This window comes from Pseudophryne corroboree, chromosome 1, assembly GCF_028390025.1.
Source record: "Pseudophryne corroboree isolate aPseCor3 chromosome 1, aPseCor3.hap2, whole genome shotgun sequence".
In the NCBI taxonomy this organism is placed as follows: Eukaryota; Metazoa; Chordata; class Amphibia; order Anura; family Myobatrachidae; genus Pseudophryne; species Pseudophryne corroboree.
The window spans coordinates 603,567,981-603,589,355 of NC_086444.1; the positions used below are offsets into that span (position 1 = coordinate 603,567,981).

Genomic DNA, 21,375 nt, shown 5'->3' on the forward strand with positions numbered 1-21,375 from the left:
GAACAAAGGGATTCACCTTTACAGGATAGGAGGGGACAGAACAAGGTTACAAGGTGGTGTTTGGTATCCAGCTGTAGGGTATTTTAAGGGAAACATTCTGGTGTTGGTTTGAGGAAGATCGCATGTTCCTGTGGATAGTTAGATGCAGAAGCAGAATATAGGTTTAAACTGTATTTACTGTATATTACGTATGCGGGGGGAATCCAGAGGAGACCACCCACAAGAGCAGTTGAGAAAGACATAGCCCACCTTTTCAAATCCACCTATGACCTCTTCTGTAATGTAAAGACACATCCCTGTGTCCAATGGACAATTAGATTACAGTGACCATTGTATTGTGTATGCATGTTGTGTATAAAAAGCCCATTGTTGCCTGGCCGGTCAGAAGACTCTGAACGCTTTCTATCTGACTAGCGGAGGACCGGCCGGGTTGCGCTTGCGAACATTCTCACTTATGTACATTCTCTGTAGCCATTATTCTGTTTAGATTTATTTTGTTAGCCTGTAGTGTATAATTTGTACCGTTTACCTTTTGGAATTAATCCACTGTGGCCTTAGAACCCTGTGGTTGCAACTACAAATCAGTGTTGGGTCTTCACTTTCCTGCAAGGGCTTTAGAGTGTATTTATCTGTATAAAGTGTATAAGTATTGATAAGGTGTACGCAATGCGGTTACTTTATACCGTCAGCGCTACTTAAGGTTTAAGGTATAACATCATTGCAGTACTTTGCTGCTAAGGGTTTAAAGTGTAATCATATCATTACATTGTATCATTAACAAGGTTTAAAGGTTATCAATTGTGTGTGCGCACGCTGAGTGTACTCCAAGTACGTACCACGTGCGGGACTCTGTATGCAAATAGCGTACAAAGTGCGTAGCACGTGTATTCAGTCTAGCGGCCATAGCGGCTCCACCGTAAAAGTGTATTTAGAGGTATAGATTTACGGTCTAAGATAATATCAGCATTATCAGACTTCAGGGTACCCTCTTGCTTTCTATCCGCAGCATCTTTTAGGGTGGCCGTATCCTGTGACGGCAGGGCTACCCTCTTGGATAAGCGTGTTAAAGCTTTGTCCACCCTAGGGGAGGATTCCCAGCGTAACCTGTCCGTTGGCGGGAAAGGATACGCCATAAGCATCCGTTTGGAAATCTGCAGTTTTTTTATCTGGAGATTCCCAAGCCTTTTCACATAACTCATTTAGCTCGTGTGAAGGGGGGGGAGTTCACCACCTGCCTTTTTTCCCCATACATATGAACCCTCTTGTCTGGGACTGGGGTTTCCTCTGTGATGTGCAACACATCCTTAATTGCTATAATCATATAACGGATGGATTTAGCTAATTTAGGCTGTAACTTTGCATCATCGTAATCGACACTGGAGTCAGAATCCATGTCAGTATCTGTGTCAACAATTTGGGATAGTGGGCGCTTCTGGGACCCTGACGGCCTCTGCGACATAGGATCAGGCACGGGCTGAGACCCTGACTGTCCTAAGGTTTCAGCTTTATCCAACCTTTTATGCAAGGAATTTACATTATCATTTAAAACCTTCCACATATCCATCCAATCAGGTGTCGGCGCCGTCGGCGGAGACACCACATTCATTTGCTCCCGCTCTGTTTCCACATAGCCTTCCTCGTCAAACATGTCGACACAAGCGTACCGACACACCACACACACAGGGAATGCTCTTTTTGAAGACCGTTCCCCCACAAGGCCCTTTGGAGAGACAGAGAGAGAGTATGCCAGCACACACCCCAGTGCTATATAACCCAGGAATAACACAGTAACTTAAGGTTAACCCAGTAGCCGCTGTTATATTGATTTTTGCGCCAAATTATGTGCCCCCCCCCCTCTCTTTTTACCCTCTTCTACCGTGTATCTGCAGGGGAGAGCCTGGGGAGCTTCCTCTCAGCGGAGCTGTGGAGAAAAATGGCGCTGGTGAGTGCTGAGGAAGAAGCCCCGCCCCCTCAGCGGCGGGCTTCTGTCCCGCTTTAATATACAATTTATGGCGGGGGCTCATACATATATACAGTGCCCAACTGTATATATGCAACTTTTTGCCAAAGAGGTCCTTAATTGCTGCCCAGGGCGCCCCCCCCCCCCTGCGCCCTGCACCCTTACAGTGACCGGAGTATGTGGGTGGGTGTGGGAGCAATGGCGCACAGCTGCAGTGCTGTGCGCTACCTCAGTGAAGACTGGAGTCTTCTGCCGACGATTTTGAAGTCTTCTTGCTTCTTTCACCCCGGCTTCTGTCTTCCGGCTCTGCGAGGGGGACGGCGGCGCGGCTCTGGGATCGGACGACGAGGGTGAGATCCTGTGTACGATCCACCTGGAGCCAATGGTGTCCAGTAGCCTAAGAAGCAGGACCTATCTGCAGAGGGTAGGGCTGCTTCACTCCCCTCAGTCCCACGATGCAGGGAGTCTGTTGCCAGCAGAGCTCCCTGAAAATAAAAAAACCTAACAAAATACTTTCTTAACAGCAAGCTCAGGAGAGCTCACTGAACCGCACCCAGCTCGTCTGGGCACAGATTCAAACTGAGGTCTGGAGGAGGGACATAGAGGGAGGAGCCAGAGCACACCAGAACCTAAATTCTTTCTTGGAGTGCCCATGTCTCTTGCGGAGCCCGTCTATTCCCCATGGTCCTTACGGAGTCCCCAGCATCCACTAGGACGTTAGAGAAATTACATTACTTCTTTACTAAAGTAAACCCTCTCCTTGTGGTAAAAGAGGGGCTTCGTAACTTCTAACACCACCTTTATAGCTAAAATATGTTTTAAATGCTTTTTTGCTAATTTAGGACCTATTCCCCTGGATTCACTAGTGTCGACACAGGAATCAGAGTCCGTGTCGGTATCAGTTTGTACTTGCAAATTTGTATGTGACCCAGAGGAGTCCCTGTGGATGAAAGGCAGAACTATTAAAAATCACATCATCAACAGATTATATTCAGTTTTCTGTATGAGATTTAGTAGTGATTCACACTATCATGTAACCTTTCACCCAGTCAGGCTCTTGGTGTCATATTACACCTCTGTGTCTCTAACCTGTCTTCCACAGAGGAAGAGATTCCCTGCCACAGACATGTCACACACGTGCTCAACCACACCACAGACACTCCGGGACTTATAGGGGACAGACCCACAGTAAAATCTGTCAGAGGGACACAGATAGGATTTGCCAGCTCACAACCCAGCGCCAGTAACACAATGTCTGTGAACACAAAATGCCCACTGACATGCACCGCTTTTATAATGCTAATTACACAATTATATAGCACCAAATTCACTGTGCCCCCCCCCCCTGTTTTGCACCCTGATACTTGTTCAGTAGTGGAGGTGGACCAGCGTTGTGTCTGCAGCCTGAGGAAAGAAAATGGCGCTGAGCAGTGTGCTGGCTGACTGAGGAGGAAGCTCCACTCTTCAATGGCGTTTCTCCTCAGCTTTTATGAGGTAATTTTTTATACTGGTGGGGGTAGGACTGTGCCTCAGCAACTTATGCCCCTTATTTATGCCAGTTTCCATAGGTTTCATGCTGCCCAGGGCGCCCCCCCACGCCCTGCATTGCCCGTGTATGTGTGGGCAACTTGGCGCGCTGCGCTCCCACCAGCCGCGCTGTACCTCAGCCGTCACTTTACTTGATAGAAGATCTGTCTTCTTCTACTCACCTGACTTCTGGCTCCGTGAGGGGGGTGACGGTGTGCTCTGGGAGTGAGCATCTAGACACGGCTAGCTTTCAGTACACTTCAGGAGCTAATGGTGTCCTGTCAGACAGAAGCAGAGCCATGAAACTCTTCAGGAAGTTGGTTCCTACTTCTGCCCCCTCAGTCCCACGAAGCAGGGAGACTGTTGCCAGCAGTTCTCCCTGAAAATAAAAAACCTAACATAAGTCTTTTCAGAGAAACTCAGTAGAGCTCCTCTGGAGTGCATCCAGTCTGCCTGGGCACATTTCTAAAATGGAGGTCTGGAGGAGGGGCATAGTGGGAGGAGCCAGTTCACACCCATTGAAAAGTCTGAAGATATATATATATATATATATATATATATATATATATATATATATATATATATATATATATATATATATATCTATCTATATCTATCTATCATGGTGTCTACCAAAGCCTGGAATTGTGTACCACGATGCTGCTGCCCTAACTTTGCTGATGTTTTTCCTTCAGGGTTAAATGCTGACATCTCAGACATTGATTGTGAAAAATCAGCAACTTGAGTTGTCTTGGTCATTAAAGCTCCTGCCAAAAGCAGCCCACTTTCAAAGTGACTGAAGTCTCCTCTTACAGCCATGCAAGCCATAAGCTAGCGCAGTTCAGTTAATACATGATCCCGATCCCCGACATTATTTGCTTCATAAACTCAAAGCGTCAATGCTGCTGCCCGGCTCATCTTCCTCACCAAACTTAGTACATTCACCTCCTCACTTACAAGGCCTTCACTGGCTCTCCCTCCCCTTCAGAATCCAATTCAAGCTTCTCACACTCACAAAGCCATCGCCCCCATTTACATCTCTGGCCTTATCTCCCTTCCATACTCCATTCGACAGCAGCAAATCCCTCGGTTTTCTGCCACCCTGATACTTATTTCAATGTCGTCTTCTTATGCAGCAATGCTTATAGACCCTGTACTTATAGATTGTAAGCTTGCGAGCAGGGCCCTCCTACATCTAGGTCTGTCTGTTATTACCCAGTTCGGTTCTATTACCGTTGTCCCAATTGTAAAGTGCAATGGAATATATAGCGCTTTATAAGAAACGGTTAATAAATAAAATACTTATCCTATATTGTCTTGACCTGTAAGCCACTTTTTGTTTTGATTACTTGTTTATGTACTCTGTAATTGGGTGCTGTGGATCCCTTGTGGAACCATATAAAGGATAATTAAAAAAAAAAAAAAAGCCACCTACTCTAAATGGAATCCCTGAAAATATGGTCAGTGCCCCTTATAAATGTGTAGGTTGAGACACTAGCAGGCTTTAATATACTAATGTATTGCTCTAATCAACAGAACAAACACATCCAATTTTAATAAGTATGCCATCAGTCCTCCTATTGACAATATTACTAGAGCTGCTACTGTTTTCTAATCCCATTATTTATCTGAATCTTGCAACTGCTGCATAGGAAGAAAGAAAGTCTCCATGGGTGGGTCTATAATGGGTACAAGGTTAAAGGTGGGAACGACGTCGCCTAGTGTTTACCCTCCCGGGCCGGGGCTGTCACTCAGTGACATCACGCAGCGGCCACTGTTGTCCAAGAGCTGCATGCACGGCCGACAGCAAGGGTCGTTACAAACCCGCAGGGCCGCGCATCGTTGGTCGGCGGCGGCATACACACTTACCGAGAAAAGTTAGCGACGTCGCTTAGGAAGGGTAAAAATGAGTGAAGTCGCTCATTTTCTCGGCAAGTGTGTATGCACCTCACCCGGCCACATATTTATTTATTTATTTATTTATTTATTTATTATTTATTTATTAGCAGTTTCTTATATAGCGCAGCATATTCCGTTGCGCTTTACAATTAGAACAACAATTATAGAACAAAACTGGGTAAAGACAGACAGACAGACAGAGGTAGGAAGGCCCTGCTCGCAAGCTTACAATCTATAGGGAAATAGGCATTGATACACAAGGATAGATGCTACTTGTCACATAATGGTTCCCCAGGTTGCTAGGTTCTTAATGGGTTGTATATGATATGATCACCCAGCAATGTTGGAAGACAAAATGTGAGTTTATGTGGACTGTACAGAGGGGATGTAACTTGATAGGGAAGCTGTGAAGGTTATGTGTGTGGGTCAGAAATTTGGTAGGCTTGTCTGAAGAGATGAGTTTTCAGAGAACGTTTAAAGGTTTGGAGACTAGAGGAGAGTCTTACTGTGCGTGGGAGTGCATTCCACAGAGTGGGTGAAGCCCGGGTAAAGTCCTGTAATTTTGAGTGGGAACAGGTAATACATGTGGATGAGAGACGCAGATCTTGTGCAGAGCGGAGAGGTCTGGTAGGGAGATATTTTGAGATGAGTGAGGAGATGTATGATGGTGCAGTTTGGTTAATAGCCTTGTATGTAAGTAAAAGTATTTTATATTTGACACGGTAGAATACCGGTAACCAATGGAGGGACTGACAGAGCGGATCAGCAGATGAAGAACGTCTGGCGAGGAAGATTAGCCTCGCAGCTGCATTTAAAATGGATTGAAGTGGTGATAGCCTATGTTTGGGAAGACCAGTAAGGAGACTATTACAATAATCAATGCGGGAGATGATGAGTGCATGAATTAGAGTTTTTGCAGTGTCTTGTGTAAGATAAGGGCGTATTTTGGATATGTTTTTAAGGTGCATGTAACATGATTTAGAGACAGATTGAATGTGTGGAACAAAGGACAGTTCAGAGTCAAGGGTGACACCTAGGCAACGAGCTGGTGGGGTGGATAGTTGCATTGTCAACAGTTATAGAGATATCAGGTTGGTAACTACTCTTAGCTGGTGGGAAAATAATTAATTCGGTTTTGGAAATGTTGAGTTTGAGGTGGCGAGATGACATCCAAGATGAAATGGCAGACAGGCATCCATACTGCACTATACATACCTCCTAATCAGTACTGCAGATTTCACAGATAACATGGCCAAGTTCCCTGCTTCTGGAGACCTGCGCCACAAACATTGTGAAGATGCCATATTTCCGTTGATCTCTGCATGTGAACTACTGAAACTGCCGGAGGTTGGCAAACACACAGTAGACTGTCACAGTGCCAGTCTACTGAGGAAATTAACCTGTGAGAGAGGGGGCCTGCATGGAGGCTGCACACAGCTCTCCTATCTTGGTGTGCTCCAGCAAGTCTCTATTTTTAGTCTATTTTTAAAGGGGAAAGAACTGATGTTTGCATAGAATTGAAGTTAATACTTTAATGTTGTATTAGAATCTGTAATGAAATGTTTTTTACATTGTAAATGTGACTTTCAATTTATTAACACTGCCTAGACACACTTCATTACCTTACTAAGCTGTGTACGATTTATAAGCTGTAATCATGAAGCTATTCTCCCATTATTACCCCTTTCACACTGCCAATGCCGGGTCCCACCCGGGAATTGGAAACGGGTCCTTCCCGTGTGGGATCCGGCATTGGCCGCTGCTGCTGGCTTCCCTGACCCGGCAATCTGCCGGGTGGGTTGCCGTAGCAGCGGGAGGGCGGAGGTGGCGCTGGGAGTTGAGATCATCTCCGCACCGCTTCTCCCTGCTGTAGTAAACGGGTCCCGGGACGCATCGACACGGGAGCACGATTACGCAGCCACTGACCCGGTATTCAACCCGGGTATAACACTGCTTTATTCCCGGGTTGAATTGCCGGGTCAGGCGACCCGGGATTTCGACCATGCCCCTTTCACACAGCATGCTGACCCGGGTTATTTGTGCGGTGTGAAAGGGGCATATGCTACATCCCTATGGTGCTCTATTATACACTTTCTGCTTAAAAAGCCAGGTTGTACCCGGATTGGAACACAGGTCCAACCCAGAAGCGACCTGGCTGAGACCCCAAACAGACAGACAGCTGGACCTGGCTTATTCCTGGGTTGGAGAGGTTACTACACACAGGTGCAGTGGCATCTCTTGGAGATAAGATCTCCTCCAAGCTCTGGCTCCTATCCTGTAAACAGGTCCCAGGTTGGATTGACCCAGGTTACCCGTTTCCATTGAGCCTTAACTGGGTAAAACCCTGCTCACTAGGTGGGTTGGATTCCCAGGTCACTGGACCCAGGCTGAGCTGTTTCCACTGACAAAAATAGCGGGTTGATGTGTGTTCATGTGCGATAACAGGGATTTTCAAGTCTGTGGAAAATGGGTATCAGACTGAGATATGACTATTTGAGTACAATTAAATCATTATCATGCTCGCTGAACCAGCCTGAGATGAGGGGTGCTTTATGACATGGTGGACTCAGGTAGGCTGTGGTATTTAACCACTTGCCTGGCATAGTCGCATCAGATGAGACCAGGCCAGAAAGTGCATTATCTGACCTGGTCGCACAGACTTTGCCTTGCAGCCCCTGACACTGCAAGGTAAAGTCCTCCTCTGTGCCTGAACACACAAGGTGATCCTCGCTAATTGAATCGGCAGCCTCAGGGTTAATTGGATTGGAGCACTGTAAAGTATTATACAGTAATGGAGAGAATATGACGCATCTGAATGTCTGAAACCGGCAGTCGGGCAAAAGACAGTAAGGCAGCCACTTGTTATCGAGGCCGCCAAGAGGCCTATTGCATTGCTGATAATGTAAAAAGATTAAAAAAAAAAAAAAAAAAAAAAAACTGTTCCGTGTCCAGAATCATGCCTAGGAATGATAGTTGAGTCGTCTGAATCAATTGCGACTTTGGCAGATTGAGAATCCAACCGTGTTGTTGTAGCACTCTCAGGGAGAGCGACACGCTCTTCTACAATTGATCTCTCGATCTCGCTTTTATCAGGAGATCGTCCAAGTATGGGATAATTGTGACTCCCTGCCTGTGCAGGAGCACCATCATCTCCGCCATCACCTTGGTGAAAATACTCGGGGCCGTGGAAAGCCCAAACGGCAACGTCTGATACTGGTAATGACAGTCCTGTACAGCGAATCTCAGGTACGCCTGATGAGGATATATGGAGACATGAAGGTATGCATCCTTTATGTCGAGTGACACCATAAAATCCCCCCCTTCCAGACTGGAGATCACAGCCCGGAGCGATTCCATCTTGAATTTGAACTTTTTCCAAGTACAGGTTTAGGGATTTTAGATTTAAAATGGGTCTGGCCGAACCATCCGGCTTCGGGAACCACGAACAGGGTTGAATAGTACCCTTTCCCCTGTTGGACTAGGGGAACCTTGACAATCACTTGCTGTTGACACAGCTTTTGAATTGCGCTAACACTACTTCCCTCTCTGGGGGAGAAGCTGGCAAGGCCGACTTGAAAAATCGACGAGGGGGCACCTCTTCGAATTCCAGCTTGTAGCCTTGGGATACAATATCCATCGCCCAAGGTTCCACGTCTGACAGAACCCAGACCTGGCTGAAGAGTCGAAGACGTGCCCCCACCGAAGTGGACTCCCTCAGTGGAGCCACAGCGTCATGCGGTGGATTTAGTAGAAGCCGGGGAGGACTTCTGCTCCTGGGAACTAGCCGAAGCACCCCCCCCCCCTGCACCCATCAGTGCCTACTAGTGTGTGTCGTGTGTGGGAGCAATGGCGCGCAGCGTTACCGCTGCGCTCTTACCTCAGGGAAGATCTGAAGTCTTCTTTTCTTCTTATACTCACCCGGCTTCTATCTTCCGGCTCTGTGAGGAGGACGGCGGCGCGGCTCTGGGACGAACGGCGAGGGGAGACCTGCGTTCCGACTCCCTCTGGAGCTAATGGTGTCCAGTAGCCTAAGAAGCAGAGCCTATCACTTAAGTAGGTTTGCTTCGCTCTCCTCAGTCCCACGATGCAGGGAGCCTGTTGCCAGCAGTGCTCCCTGAAAATAAAAAACCTAACAAAATTATTTTTCAGAGAAACTCAGGAGAGCTTCCCTGTAATGCACCCAGTCTCCTCTGGGCACAGGATCTAACTGAGGTCTGGAGGAGGGGCATAGAGGGAGGAGCCAGTACACCCATTCTAAAGTTCTTTATAGTGCCCATGTTTCCTGAGGAGCCCGTCTATACCCCATGGTCCTTACGGAGTCCCCAGCATCCTATAGGACGTAAGAGAAAAGTAGCGATCACTACAAAAATAAAACCAACCTTGTTATGACTTTTAGACGATTGCTAGTTTAAAACATCGGCCAGAGTCTCTGGGAAGCCACTGATGCCTACTATGTTTACCACCTACAATTTTCCAAAAAGCATGACCTTCATAATAAGTGGATGAAACATCTACAACAGGGAAGGGCAAGGCAGTTTAGTCCAACACATGGATGTGGCCTGCTCCCAGAAGGAAAATGATTCAAGGAATATAGCACAAGCCACACTGATGTGCTTGAAAGCTAATCAAACAACCAAACTTCCTACAGTGACCAAGTCGAAGCCACCCTCAGGGAGTGTGAGCTGAATTACAGATGCCAGCAGTCATTCGCACCTGATCTGAGATACAATTGAATAGCTACGTTTGGGCGCCATCTAGTGGCTGCCGGCAGAAAAACAACTGAATTCCGCCCTATGAAACCTGATGGAGCCCAAACAACAGTGCAAACAAAATTTTACCAGCGTCCAGATGTGTAAATTAGGTAGGTACTAAAGCTGGGCACACACTATATGTTGTCTGTTATGGTGGATGGGACATACATATTGGAGGGTATTCAATTGTTTGAAAAGTCAGTTGGGTGTCTGTTTTTTCCTATCTAATAGACAGGAAAAAACAGACACCCCAACCGACTTTTCAAACAATTGATTATCCCCCATTGGCTACGTCATCTAGTGTGTACCCGCTATGTCACTGATGGTGCGTGCTCCATCGTGTCGTCAATGACATGCTCCATTGGCCCTGCAGCATGGGCCCGCCATCGCTCCCACTGCCCGCGATGTCGCTGGGTACATCTTGTCGTTTTGTACCCAGCTTTACACCCATACAATCTCAGGTATGACTGCAGCTAAGAGTAGCTCGCTTAGGTATTATAACATGACTGAGGGGCGATAGATATGTAATCAATTGTATGTTCAAGAGCTTTGACAATACTGTATTATTCAGCAATCAAAATTCCCACCTACACCATGAAAAAAAAAAAAAAATTATGGGGACTATTTGCTTGAGCAACTGCATGTAACACCTGCACACAAGGCACTTGTTTTCTTGTGTAAATGTAGTAAGAACTTACCACAGACTGAACGGTCAAATTATTATAACGTATGTCTTTGCATATTAGTATGGGAAACCTAATTTATCAAACTGCATTGTTTTTAATAGACAAGCCAATAGTAGTAACACTAGGCACTTTACAATCTGCCATGAGAATCTTTAAACTTGGACTGGATTCACTGCTATATGCTGCTTAATTATTGTTTGTTGCAGCATGTGTGTTTTGGAAATGATCCCCAGCCCTTATTGTAAACGCTGCTAAATGATCTTTTCTGCATTTATCCACTTGCCTGGTGCCGTTTCATGTGATGCGTCGTGATGATTAGGAGATCCGTTCTGTACAAGTGCAGAATGAATCTCCTCTGACTCCATGGATTCCCCGGAGTAATGCAGCAGTCTCTGACCGATGATAACACTTCTGGGACCAGCCACAAGAATACTGTGCGACCTGCATTCTGGAGCACATGACCAGTCCCCTCCTGTTGTAGCTGATCTCTACATGCGGGGGGTACTAGTACATGCCTGGTGGGAGAGTGCTGGATGGTCGGGGCAGGGTGTATCTAATAACCAGTAGGGGTGAGGGAGGAGGAATATAGAGCTAAATAATGCTGGAGAGGGTAGGGGAGTTAAAGTAATAATAATAAAAAATACATTGGCCACAGAGATGGAGGGGGGGGGGGGGGGGGGGGCAAGAAAAGGGGTTTGTTTTTTAAGGGGGGTGGTTTATTAAAAAAAAAAAATTCTTCAATTTTTAAGATCAATGGGGGGGGGGGGTTCTATTGCCAGTGGGGGGTAGGAAGTTATTTTATAATGGGGTCCTATGGACAAAGAGGATTGGAGGGGCTTGCTAAACACCCCCTAGATATATAAGATTGGAGGGGCTTGCTAAACACCCCCTAGATATATAATAAAATGGTTAATAAAATACTTTTTAAACTTTAATAAATAAAAAAATAAAAAATAAGAATTTACTCACCGGTAATTCTATTTCTCGTAGTCCGTAGTGGATGCACCAGGCAGATGTACTGATAGGATAGTTACAGCATATTGTAGTAAAGGATTTGGCAGCCAAGCAGTATGACAATGTTCACTGTAGATTCCCCACATAACCGCCCAGAAATAATTGTTTTTCTCTGACGTCCTAGTGGATGCTGGGTACTTCGTAAGGACCATGGGGTATAGACGGGCTCCGCAGGAGACTGGGCACTCTTAAAAGAAAGATTAGGTACTATATCTGGTGTGCACTGGCTCCTCCCTCCATGCCCCTCCTCCAGACATCAGTTAGGGAAACTGTGCCCGAAAGAGCTGACATTACTAGGAAAGGATTTGGAATCCAGGGTAAGACTCATACCAGCCACACCAATCACACCGTACAACTCGTGATAACTATACCCAGTTAACAGTATGAACAATAACTGAGCCTCTCTCAACAGATGGCTCATACAATAACCCTTTAGTTAAGCAATAACTATATACATGTATTGCAGAGAGTCCGCACTTGGGAACGGCTCCCAGCATCCACTACGGACTACGAGAAATAGAATTACCGGTGAGTAAATTCTTATTTTCTCTGACGTCCTAGTGGATGCTGGGTACTCCGTAAGGACCATGGGGATTATACCAAAGCTCCCAAACGGGCGGGAGAGTGCGGATGACTCTGCAGCACCGAATGAGCAAACTCAAGGTCCTCCTCAGCCAGGGTATCAAACTTGTAGAATTTTGCAAAAGTGTTTGAACCCGACCAAGTAGCAGCTCGGCAAAGTTGTAAAGCCGAGACCCCTCGGGCAGCCGCCCAAGAAGAGCCCACCTTCCTCGTGGAATGGGCATTTACTAATTTAGGATGCGGCAGTCCAGCCGCAGAATGTGCAAGCTGAATCGTGCTACAGATCCAGCGAGCAATAGTCTGCTTTGAAGCAGGAGCACCCAGCTTGTTGGGTGCATGCAGGATAAATAGCGAGTCAGTTTTTCTGACTCTAGCCGTCCTGGAAACAAAGTTTCAGGGCCTGGACTACGTCCAGCAACTTGGAATCCTCCAAGTCCCTAGTAGCCGCAGGCACCACAATAGGTTGGTTCAAATGAAACGATGATACCACCTTAGGGAGAAATTGGGGACGAGTCCTCCATTCTGCCCTTTCCATATGGAAGATCAGATATGGGCTTTTACATGACAAAGCCGCCAATTCTGACACACGCCTAGTCCAAGCTAAGGCCAAAAGCATGACCACTTTCCACGTGAGATATTTTAGCTCCACGGTCTTAAGTGGCTCAAACCAGTGGGATTTTAGGAATCCAACACACGTTAAGATCCCAAAGTGCCACTGGAGGCACAAAAGGGGCTGAATATGCAGCACCCCTGTAACAACGTCCGAACTTCAGGCAGTGAAGCCAGTTCTTTTTGAGAGAAAAAGGGATAGGGCCGAAATCTTGGCCTTTATGGATCCTAATTTTAGGCCCATAGTCACTCCTGACTGTAGGAAGTGCAGGAATCGACCCCCCTGGAATTCCTCTGTAGGGCCTTCCCGGCCACAAACCAAGCAACCTATTTTCGCCATATACAGTGAAAAAGTCTTGCTGTCACGTCTTTCCTAGCCTTTATCAGCGTAGGAATAACTGCATCCGGAATGCCCTTTTCCGCTAGGATCCGGCGTTCAACCGCCATGCCGTCGAACACAGCCGCGGTAAGTCTTGGATCAGACAAGGTCCCTGTTGCAACATGTCCTGACTGAGAGGCAGAGGCCATGGGTCCTCTGAGAGCATTTCTTGCAGTTCCATGTACCGAGTCCTTCTTGGCCAATCCGGAGCAAAGAATATTGTTCACACTCCTCCGTTTATTACAATTCTCAGCCCTTGGGTCTGAGAGGAAGAGGAGGGAATATATAGACCGACTGGAACACCCACGGTGTTACTAGTGCGACCACAGCTATCGCCTGAGAGTCCCTTGACCCAGCGTAAAACCTTTTTTATCTTTTTTTTTTTTTTTTTTTTTTTTTTTTTAGGTGGGACGCCATGTAGTCCACCTGAGGCAGTTTCCATCAATTTGCAAAACTGCGTGAAGACTTCCTGATGAAGTCACCACTTTCCCGGGTGGAGGTCGTGTCCACTCCCGGAATGAATACTGCTGACAGTGCGCTTACTTGATTCTCCGCCCAGCGAAGAATTCTGGTGGCTTCTATCCTCGCCACCCTGCTCCTTGTGCCGCGCTGGCGGTTTACATGAGCCCCTGCGGTCTAACTGGATCAGAACCGGTTGGTCGCGAAGCAGGAACTCCGCTTGACTTAGGGCGTTGTATATGGCCCTTAGTTCCAGGATATTGATGTGAAGGCAAGTCTGTTGGCTTGACCACAAACCTTGGAATTTTCTTCCCTGTGTAACTGCCCCCCACCCTCAGAGGCTTGCATCCGTGGTCACCAGGACCCAGTCCTGAATGTCGAATCTGCGGCCCTCGAGAAGGTGAGCACTCCGCAGCCACCACAGGAGAGACACCCTGGCCCTGGGGGATAGGGTGATTAACCGATGCATCTGAAGATGTGATCCGGACCACTTGTCCAGTAAGTTCCATTGTCCTTGCATGGAACCAGCCGAAGGGGATGGCCTCGTATGATGCCATCATCCTTCCCAGGACTCGAGTGCAGTGATGCACTGACACCTGTTTTTAATGGATTCCTGACCAGTGTCATGAGCTCCTGAGCTCTCTCTATCGGGAGATAAACCCTCTTCTGGTCTGTGTCTAGGATCATGCCTAGGCGAGGCAGATGAGCTGTAGGAACCAACTGCGACTTCGGATATAGAATCCAGTCGTGTTGCCGTTTCACTTCCAGAGAAGGTGATACGCTGTCCAGCAACTGCTCTCTTGATCTCGCTTTTATGAGGAGATCATCCAAGTATGTGATAATAGTGACACCTTGCTTCCGCAGGAGCACCATCATATCCGCCATTACCTTGGTGAAATTGGTAATGACAATCCCGTACCGCAATTCTGAGGTACGCCTGATGAGGTGGATAAATGGGGACACGAAGGTATGCATCCCTTATGTCCCGATTCATTTCAGGCTTGCAATGACCGGTCTTAGCGATTCCATCTTGGACCTGAACCTTTTCAGATATATGTTCAGGGATTTTAATACAATATGGGTCTAACCGTCTGGTTTCGGGATTATAACATGGTCGAATAATAACACCCTCTTGTTGAAGGAGGGGACCCTTGACCACCACCTGTTGAAGATACAATTTACGAATTGCAGTTAACACTGGCTCCCTCTCTTGGGGGGTAGCCCGCCGGGTCCTCGGTGAAGGGGCATCTTCTCACAGTCCAGCCTGTATCCCTGCGATACAATTTCTATTGCCCAGGGATCTAACAGGGAGTGAACCCACTTGTGGCTGCACTTACGAAGGCGTGTCCCCACCGGGCCTAGCTCCGCCTGTGGAGCCCCAGCGACATGCGGTGGATTTTTGTAGAGGCCGGGGAGGACTTCTGTTCCTGGGGACTAGCTGTGTTGTACAGCTTCTTTCCTCTGCCCCCGGCTCTGACAAGAAAGGACGCACCTCAGACTTTTCTTTATTTGAAAAGCTGCATTTAATAATGTCGTGCTTTCCTAGGCTGTGCAGGAATATAAGGCAAAATATCAGAATTACCAGCTATAGCTGTGGAGACCAGGCCCGAGAACCTTTCTCCACACAATCCTCAGCCTTCCATATGCCTCTTAAGTCTGCATCATCTGTCCAATGTATATTCTACAGGACACGTCAAGCAGAAATCGACATAGCTTTTGTCTCTAGGACCCAGTATACTCATGTCCCTTTGGGCATGCTTTATAATTATATATCACTTAAGACAGCATCTTAAAATATTTATATGCATACTAGGGTCTCAATCTCTGCTGATAAGGTACCTGTCCACGCTGCCACAGCGCTATAAACCCATGCCGACACAATCGCCGGTCTGGGTAGTATACTAGAAATGTGCACACTATCTGCAGGATCCCTGAGAATAGCTAGTGCAAACAGGACACCCAAGGGGAAGATTCTCAACACATCCTGGCCCTAGTGGGGAAAGGATACAGCCTGAGAATTCTCTTGTGGGAAGCTGCCGTCTCTTGTCTGGAGATTCCCGCTCTTTTTCCTCATGAGAGGAGGAAAATTTACCTCAGCATTCTTCCCCTTAACATGTGTACTCTCGTGTCAGGGACAGATGAGTCATCAGTGATATGCAAATCATCTTTTATTCCAATAATCCTATATTGAATATCTTTTAGCCCTCTTGGCTGTAACTTTGCATTATCGTAGTCGACAGTGGAGTTAAACTCTGTGTCGATACTTTGTTATTTTGGATAGTGAACATAGAGAGACTCTGAAGGACTCTGTGACATAGGGACAGACCAGGGTAGATTTCCTTTCTGTTCCCTAACCTTTTGTGCAATAATTTTACCTCAGCACTTACACATATCCAAACAGGTGTCGGCGTTGTCGACGGAGACACCCTCCCACACACATCCGCTCTATCACCTCCTTAGAGGAGCCTTTTACCTCAGACATGTCGACACGCGTACCGACACACCACACACACAGGGGATGCTCTATTTGAAGACAGTTCCCCCACCAGGCCCTTTGGAGAGACAGAGAGAGAGTATGCCAGCACACACCACAGCGCTATATAATACAGGGATGTACACCATACTGAGTGATTTTTCCCCTATAGCAGCTTATATACACAGTTTTGCGCCTAAATTTATGTGCCCCCCCTCTCTTTTTTACCCTTTGTGTACCAGGATACTGCAGGGGAGAGCCTGGGGAGCTTCCTTCCAGCCGAGCTGTGAAGAGAAAATGGCGCCGGTGTGCTGAGGAAGAAGGCCCGGCCCCCTCAGCGGCGGGCTTCTGTCCTTTTATGTACTTTAATGGCGGGGGTTAATGCACATATACAGTTTATCAGACTGTATTAGTGCTTTTCGCCAAGTAAGGTAATCTAATTGTTGCCCAGGGCGCCCCCCCCCAGCGCCCTGCACCCATCAGTGACCGGAGTGTGTGGTGTGCTAAGGGAGCAATGGCGCACAGCTGCAGTGCTGTGCGCTACCTTAATGAAGACCGGAGTCTTCAGCCACCGATTTTCAACTTCTCTTCGTTCTTCTGGCTCTGCAAAGGGGACGGCGGCGCGGCTCCGGGACCGGACGACCGAGGACTGGGCCTGTGTTCGATCCCTCTGGAGCTAATGGTGTCCAGTAGCCTTAGAAGCCCAAGCTAGCTGCAAGCAGGTAGGTTCGCTTCTCTCCCCTCAGTCCCACGTAGCAGTGAGTCTGTTGCCAGCAGATCTCACTGAAAATAAAAAACCTAACAAATACTTTCTTTTCTAGGAAGCTCAGGAGAGCCCCTAGGGTGCATCCAGCTCTGGCCGGGCACAGATACTAACTGATGTCTGGAGGAGGGGCATGGAGGGAGGAGCCAGTGCACACCAGATATAGTACCTAATCTTTCTTTTAAGATTGCCCAGTCTCCTGCGGAGCCCGTCTATACCCCATGGTCCTTACGGAGTACCCAGCATCCACTAGGACGTCAGAGAAAAACAATTATTTCTGGGCGGTTATGTGGGGAATCTACAGTGAACATTGTCATACTGCTTGGCTGCCAAATCCTTTACTACAATATGCTGTAACTATCCTATAAGTACATCTGCCTGGTGCGAGCACTAGCTTGAAATGTGCCCTGATCTTATGGTGGTGCCCCACTGAAACAGCCTTATGAGGGCCAACCCCACCAATGGGCCGCTGTGTCCCATGGGGGAAGGGAGTTGCAGCGAAACGATCACCTTCAGGTGAATAGATGCAATGCGCATGTGCACGGCATCTCTTCACACTGCAGGGAGAGCTTTGGGGCCACGCAGCACCTCCGAGTTCTGGACACGCCCCCTACAGTGATGAAAAGGGTATGAGTCTTAAAGACACCTCCTTTTTGAGTGGCCACACCCCCTTTCCGGATGCATGCAGTAGTGTCCTGCTAACAGCAAAGCACCCTGCCCACTGAAACCTTGCAGTGAACACTATCTGCGTCTGAGGTCAACCCACCAACCACACGATAGGTCAGTTGCAGAATCCACTGATTGATGCCACAAGTGGGCGGGCATATTAAAATGGCTCTACTACCCAGACATATCGTTTAGACCAGGCATGTCCAAACTGCGTCCCTCAGGCTGTTGAGAAACTACACATCCCAGCATGCCCTGACACAGCCTTAGCATTCTCCGACAGCAAAAGTGTGTCAGGGCATGCTGGGATATGTAGTTTCACAACAGCTGGAGGGCCGCAGTTTGGACATGCCTGGTTTAGACGATTGGTAAGGGTGTATGCACAAGATCGTTTCTGCATAACCCTTAGCAATCTGTCAGCCAGTCAGCTGAATGGCCGATCCATCAGGCAACTGTGTATCCAGCCTTAGAGTTAAGGTGGGTACACACTAGACAAATCGCCCCGTCAGCGATATCGTCTAGTGCATGGGTCTTCAACCTGTGGCCCTCCAGCTGCTGTGGAACTACACATCCCAGCATGCCCTGCATCAGTTTTAGCATGCCTTAATAGCAAAACTGTAGCATGGCATGCTGGGATGTGTAGTTCCACAGTAGCTGGAGGGCCACAGGTTGAAGACCCATGGTCTAGTGTTTTACCCACCCACTCACCCAGGCAGCTGACCCACTGAATACACACCGTACAATATCGTTAGCGATACCATACAGTGATGTCATGCTGCGGCCAGCCCGTACATGCATTTTTAGACAATATGTCCAAAATGAGCTGCATGCCCAGCCAACAGCGAAGGATGAGAACGATGTGCAGGACCACGCATCCATCGTTCATAGCATACACACTGGGCGATATTTTAGACGATATTGCTTAGAAGGCTGAAAATAAAGCAATATTATCTAAAATATCACCTATTGTGTATGTACCATTAGCCTAAAAAAGCAATGCCAACATTTCATACCATAACCATCTCTGAAAGTTATTATGCCTTAAAAGTAAGGCAGCAATTTTCTCTTTTATTGAAATTCTATAGTGATCCGAGATGGGGATAAATTAAGTATCATGGTGGAAAGTGTTCAACAGGCTTCCTCCATGCAAAGGCATTTCAGAATGGCTTTACAGAAGGCATGGGGAACCCTATTTCACAAGCACCATGATTGCAGCCTTATCGCCAACAATAACCCTTTGATTCTGTATACATAGTCTTACCATACTATCCCTTTAAACTGAGACACTCATGGATTACACAGGTTATGTGGCTGATTAATACCAGGTGACATGCAAGCTTGTAGCCAGTCACAGAACCTGTGTAATTCATGGATGTACTGGCTTAAAATAGATAGTATGGTAAGCCGGGTTCACTACGATCTGCCGGCAGCCGGCCTCCCGGCGACCAGCATACCGGCGCCGGGAGGCCGGCCGCTGGCTTACCGACAGTGTGGCGAGCGCAAATGAGCCCCTTGCGGGCTCGCTCGCCACACTATTTTATTCTCCCTCCAGGGGGGTCGTGGACCCCCACGAGGGAGAATAAGTGTCGGTATGCCAGCTGTCGGGCTCCCGGTGCCGGTATGCTGGTCGCCGGGAGCCCGACCGCCGGCATACTGAAGACCACCCGGTAAGCCTATGTATAGGGCAAACAAAAGGTTTATCACCTGTGAAACGGGCACTTGAACTATCAATTTGACATTACACTCTTTGAGCATTGGGTGAATGAAGAAAAAAAAAAGTGAGGAAATCTCTATATAGGTCACTCCAATAATTTGTGACCTTTGAAGACTACTTAAGCCTCATATTCCATGCTGTTAAACTAATCATTTAGTACACTTAAATAATTTAACATTCTAGATTGAAGGATAACTTTCCACTTTACTATTAGATCCACCAATAATTAAGTACATAGATTTTTATTTACACATTTCTTTCAAGAACTTCCAAGAATAATAAAACTTGAGGTGATAAGATTCTCAGTTCATTCCTGTAAACATTATACAATATGCACACTACACCGAACCAGGAGAATGGGCAATAAGCAGGTGACACAAGAACTTGCAGAAAACACCAGGTGCTTTGCTTCTTAAAGGGGCAGAGAATGTATACTGTGACAGCCTAGAAAAGGTCATTTCCCCACTCTATAACTGCTCCTATATGGAACCAGTACTGGTCTTAGTACATTCTGCACAATGAGTGACAGGAGTGTATATACACCATGATCGAGATACAGCCTACACAAACACATGTACAGATCACACATAAAATGCACCCTGTGCTATACTACCTGGCTAGGGGAGGCAAACGTAAAGCTCATGACCGGTGACCCAGCGGGGGCTGCCTCGGCATAGCTTCGTACGTGACCCAGTACCGACCGGCGGAGAGCCAGGAACCCACGGACAGACTGCATGGTGATGAAGCCGGGCAAACTGTGACCGAAACCAAGGACACCGGATACCAGCCAAGCTAGGCCTTCGCGCAAGGAATCGTGGGATTTGTAGTATGAAACAGCGTACACTGCCCCCCCTGCAGCATAACAAACACTGCATGTCCCAGCATGCACCCGGGCTGGTGCTATATTGGGTCCGCCAAGTTGTCTGTCATTGCATTGCGCTGGCTAACCTGACCGCTGTTATTGAGCTGGAAATTGAACGTTCATTTAAGTCTCTAGTAGAGCATATTAAAATTTAAACGAGAATTAAATATGGATGGATAAGTATTAGTCTCAGTGCTTTTCTTATTATTACAAACTCATTACCTAGAGTGACCTGTAGAGAGTTAGATTTGGGTCGGTTATATTGTTTCTGCGCAGGGTAAATACTGGCGGCTTACGGTCATTAGGTCGACAAGCCTTAGGTCGACCATTTATGGTCGACATGGTCAAAAGGTCGACACGGCTTTGGTCGACATGGTCAAAAGGTCGACATAAGTTTTTCACATTTTTTTTTTTTTTTTACTTTTTCATACTTTACAATCCACGTGGACTACAATTGGGAACGGTAACCTGGCGAGCGAAGCGAGCCACACCAAAAAAATTCAAAAAACTCATGTCGACCTTTTTCATGTTGACCTTTGACCATGTCAACCTAATGCATGTCGACCAATAGTGATGGACCGAATGACTGTCGACCTAAATGACCCATACCCATTCTGGCTGCTTTATTTTTATACTGCAGTCTAGATTTCAGTATGAACACACCCCACCCAAATCAAATCTCTTTGCACATGTTACATCTGCCCCCCTGCAGTGCACATGGTTTTGTCCATTAGTGTGCTTTTTTGGTTTGCTAACAACTCTGAATAACCCCCATTGTTTTAGCAGTCTTGTGCCAGATTTTCAGTTGGAAGCAAAGCAAAAAAGTAAGTAAACTGGGTACACACTAGACAGAAACAGGGTTTGTTCTAATGACCAACAATACATTTGTAGTGCATCGGCTGGTGAGTACACAGACACATCAGGTTCGTCCCTGCAGCACAATCCATCTGACAAATATATCAGCATGTCTACATCGGCATATCTCATGTGTATGGGTGACCCACAGCGCAGACCACCCGTACACTGGCTGC

General features: G+C 47.1%; 1 protein-coding gene across 1 annotated transcript in view; it reads right to left on the reverse strand.

Annotated features, from left to right (window-relative positions):
- The window catches only part of ATP5F1D (ATP synthase F1 subunit delta), a 107,442-nt gene extending 87,154 nt beyond the window's left edge, over positions 1-20,288 (reverse strand). The window contains exon 1 of the mRNA XM_063914346.1: positions 20,096-20,288. Within this exon, the coding sequence (XP_063770416.1) occupies positions 20,096-20,218 (123 nt within the window). The 5' untranslated portion in view covers positions 20,219-20,288. The remainder of the gene's footprint in view (positions 1-20,095) is intronic.
- Positions 20,289-21,375: the final 1,087 nt, after the last annotated feature.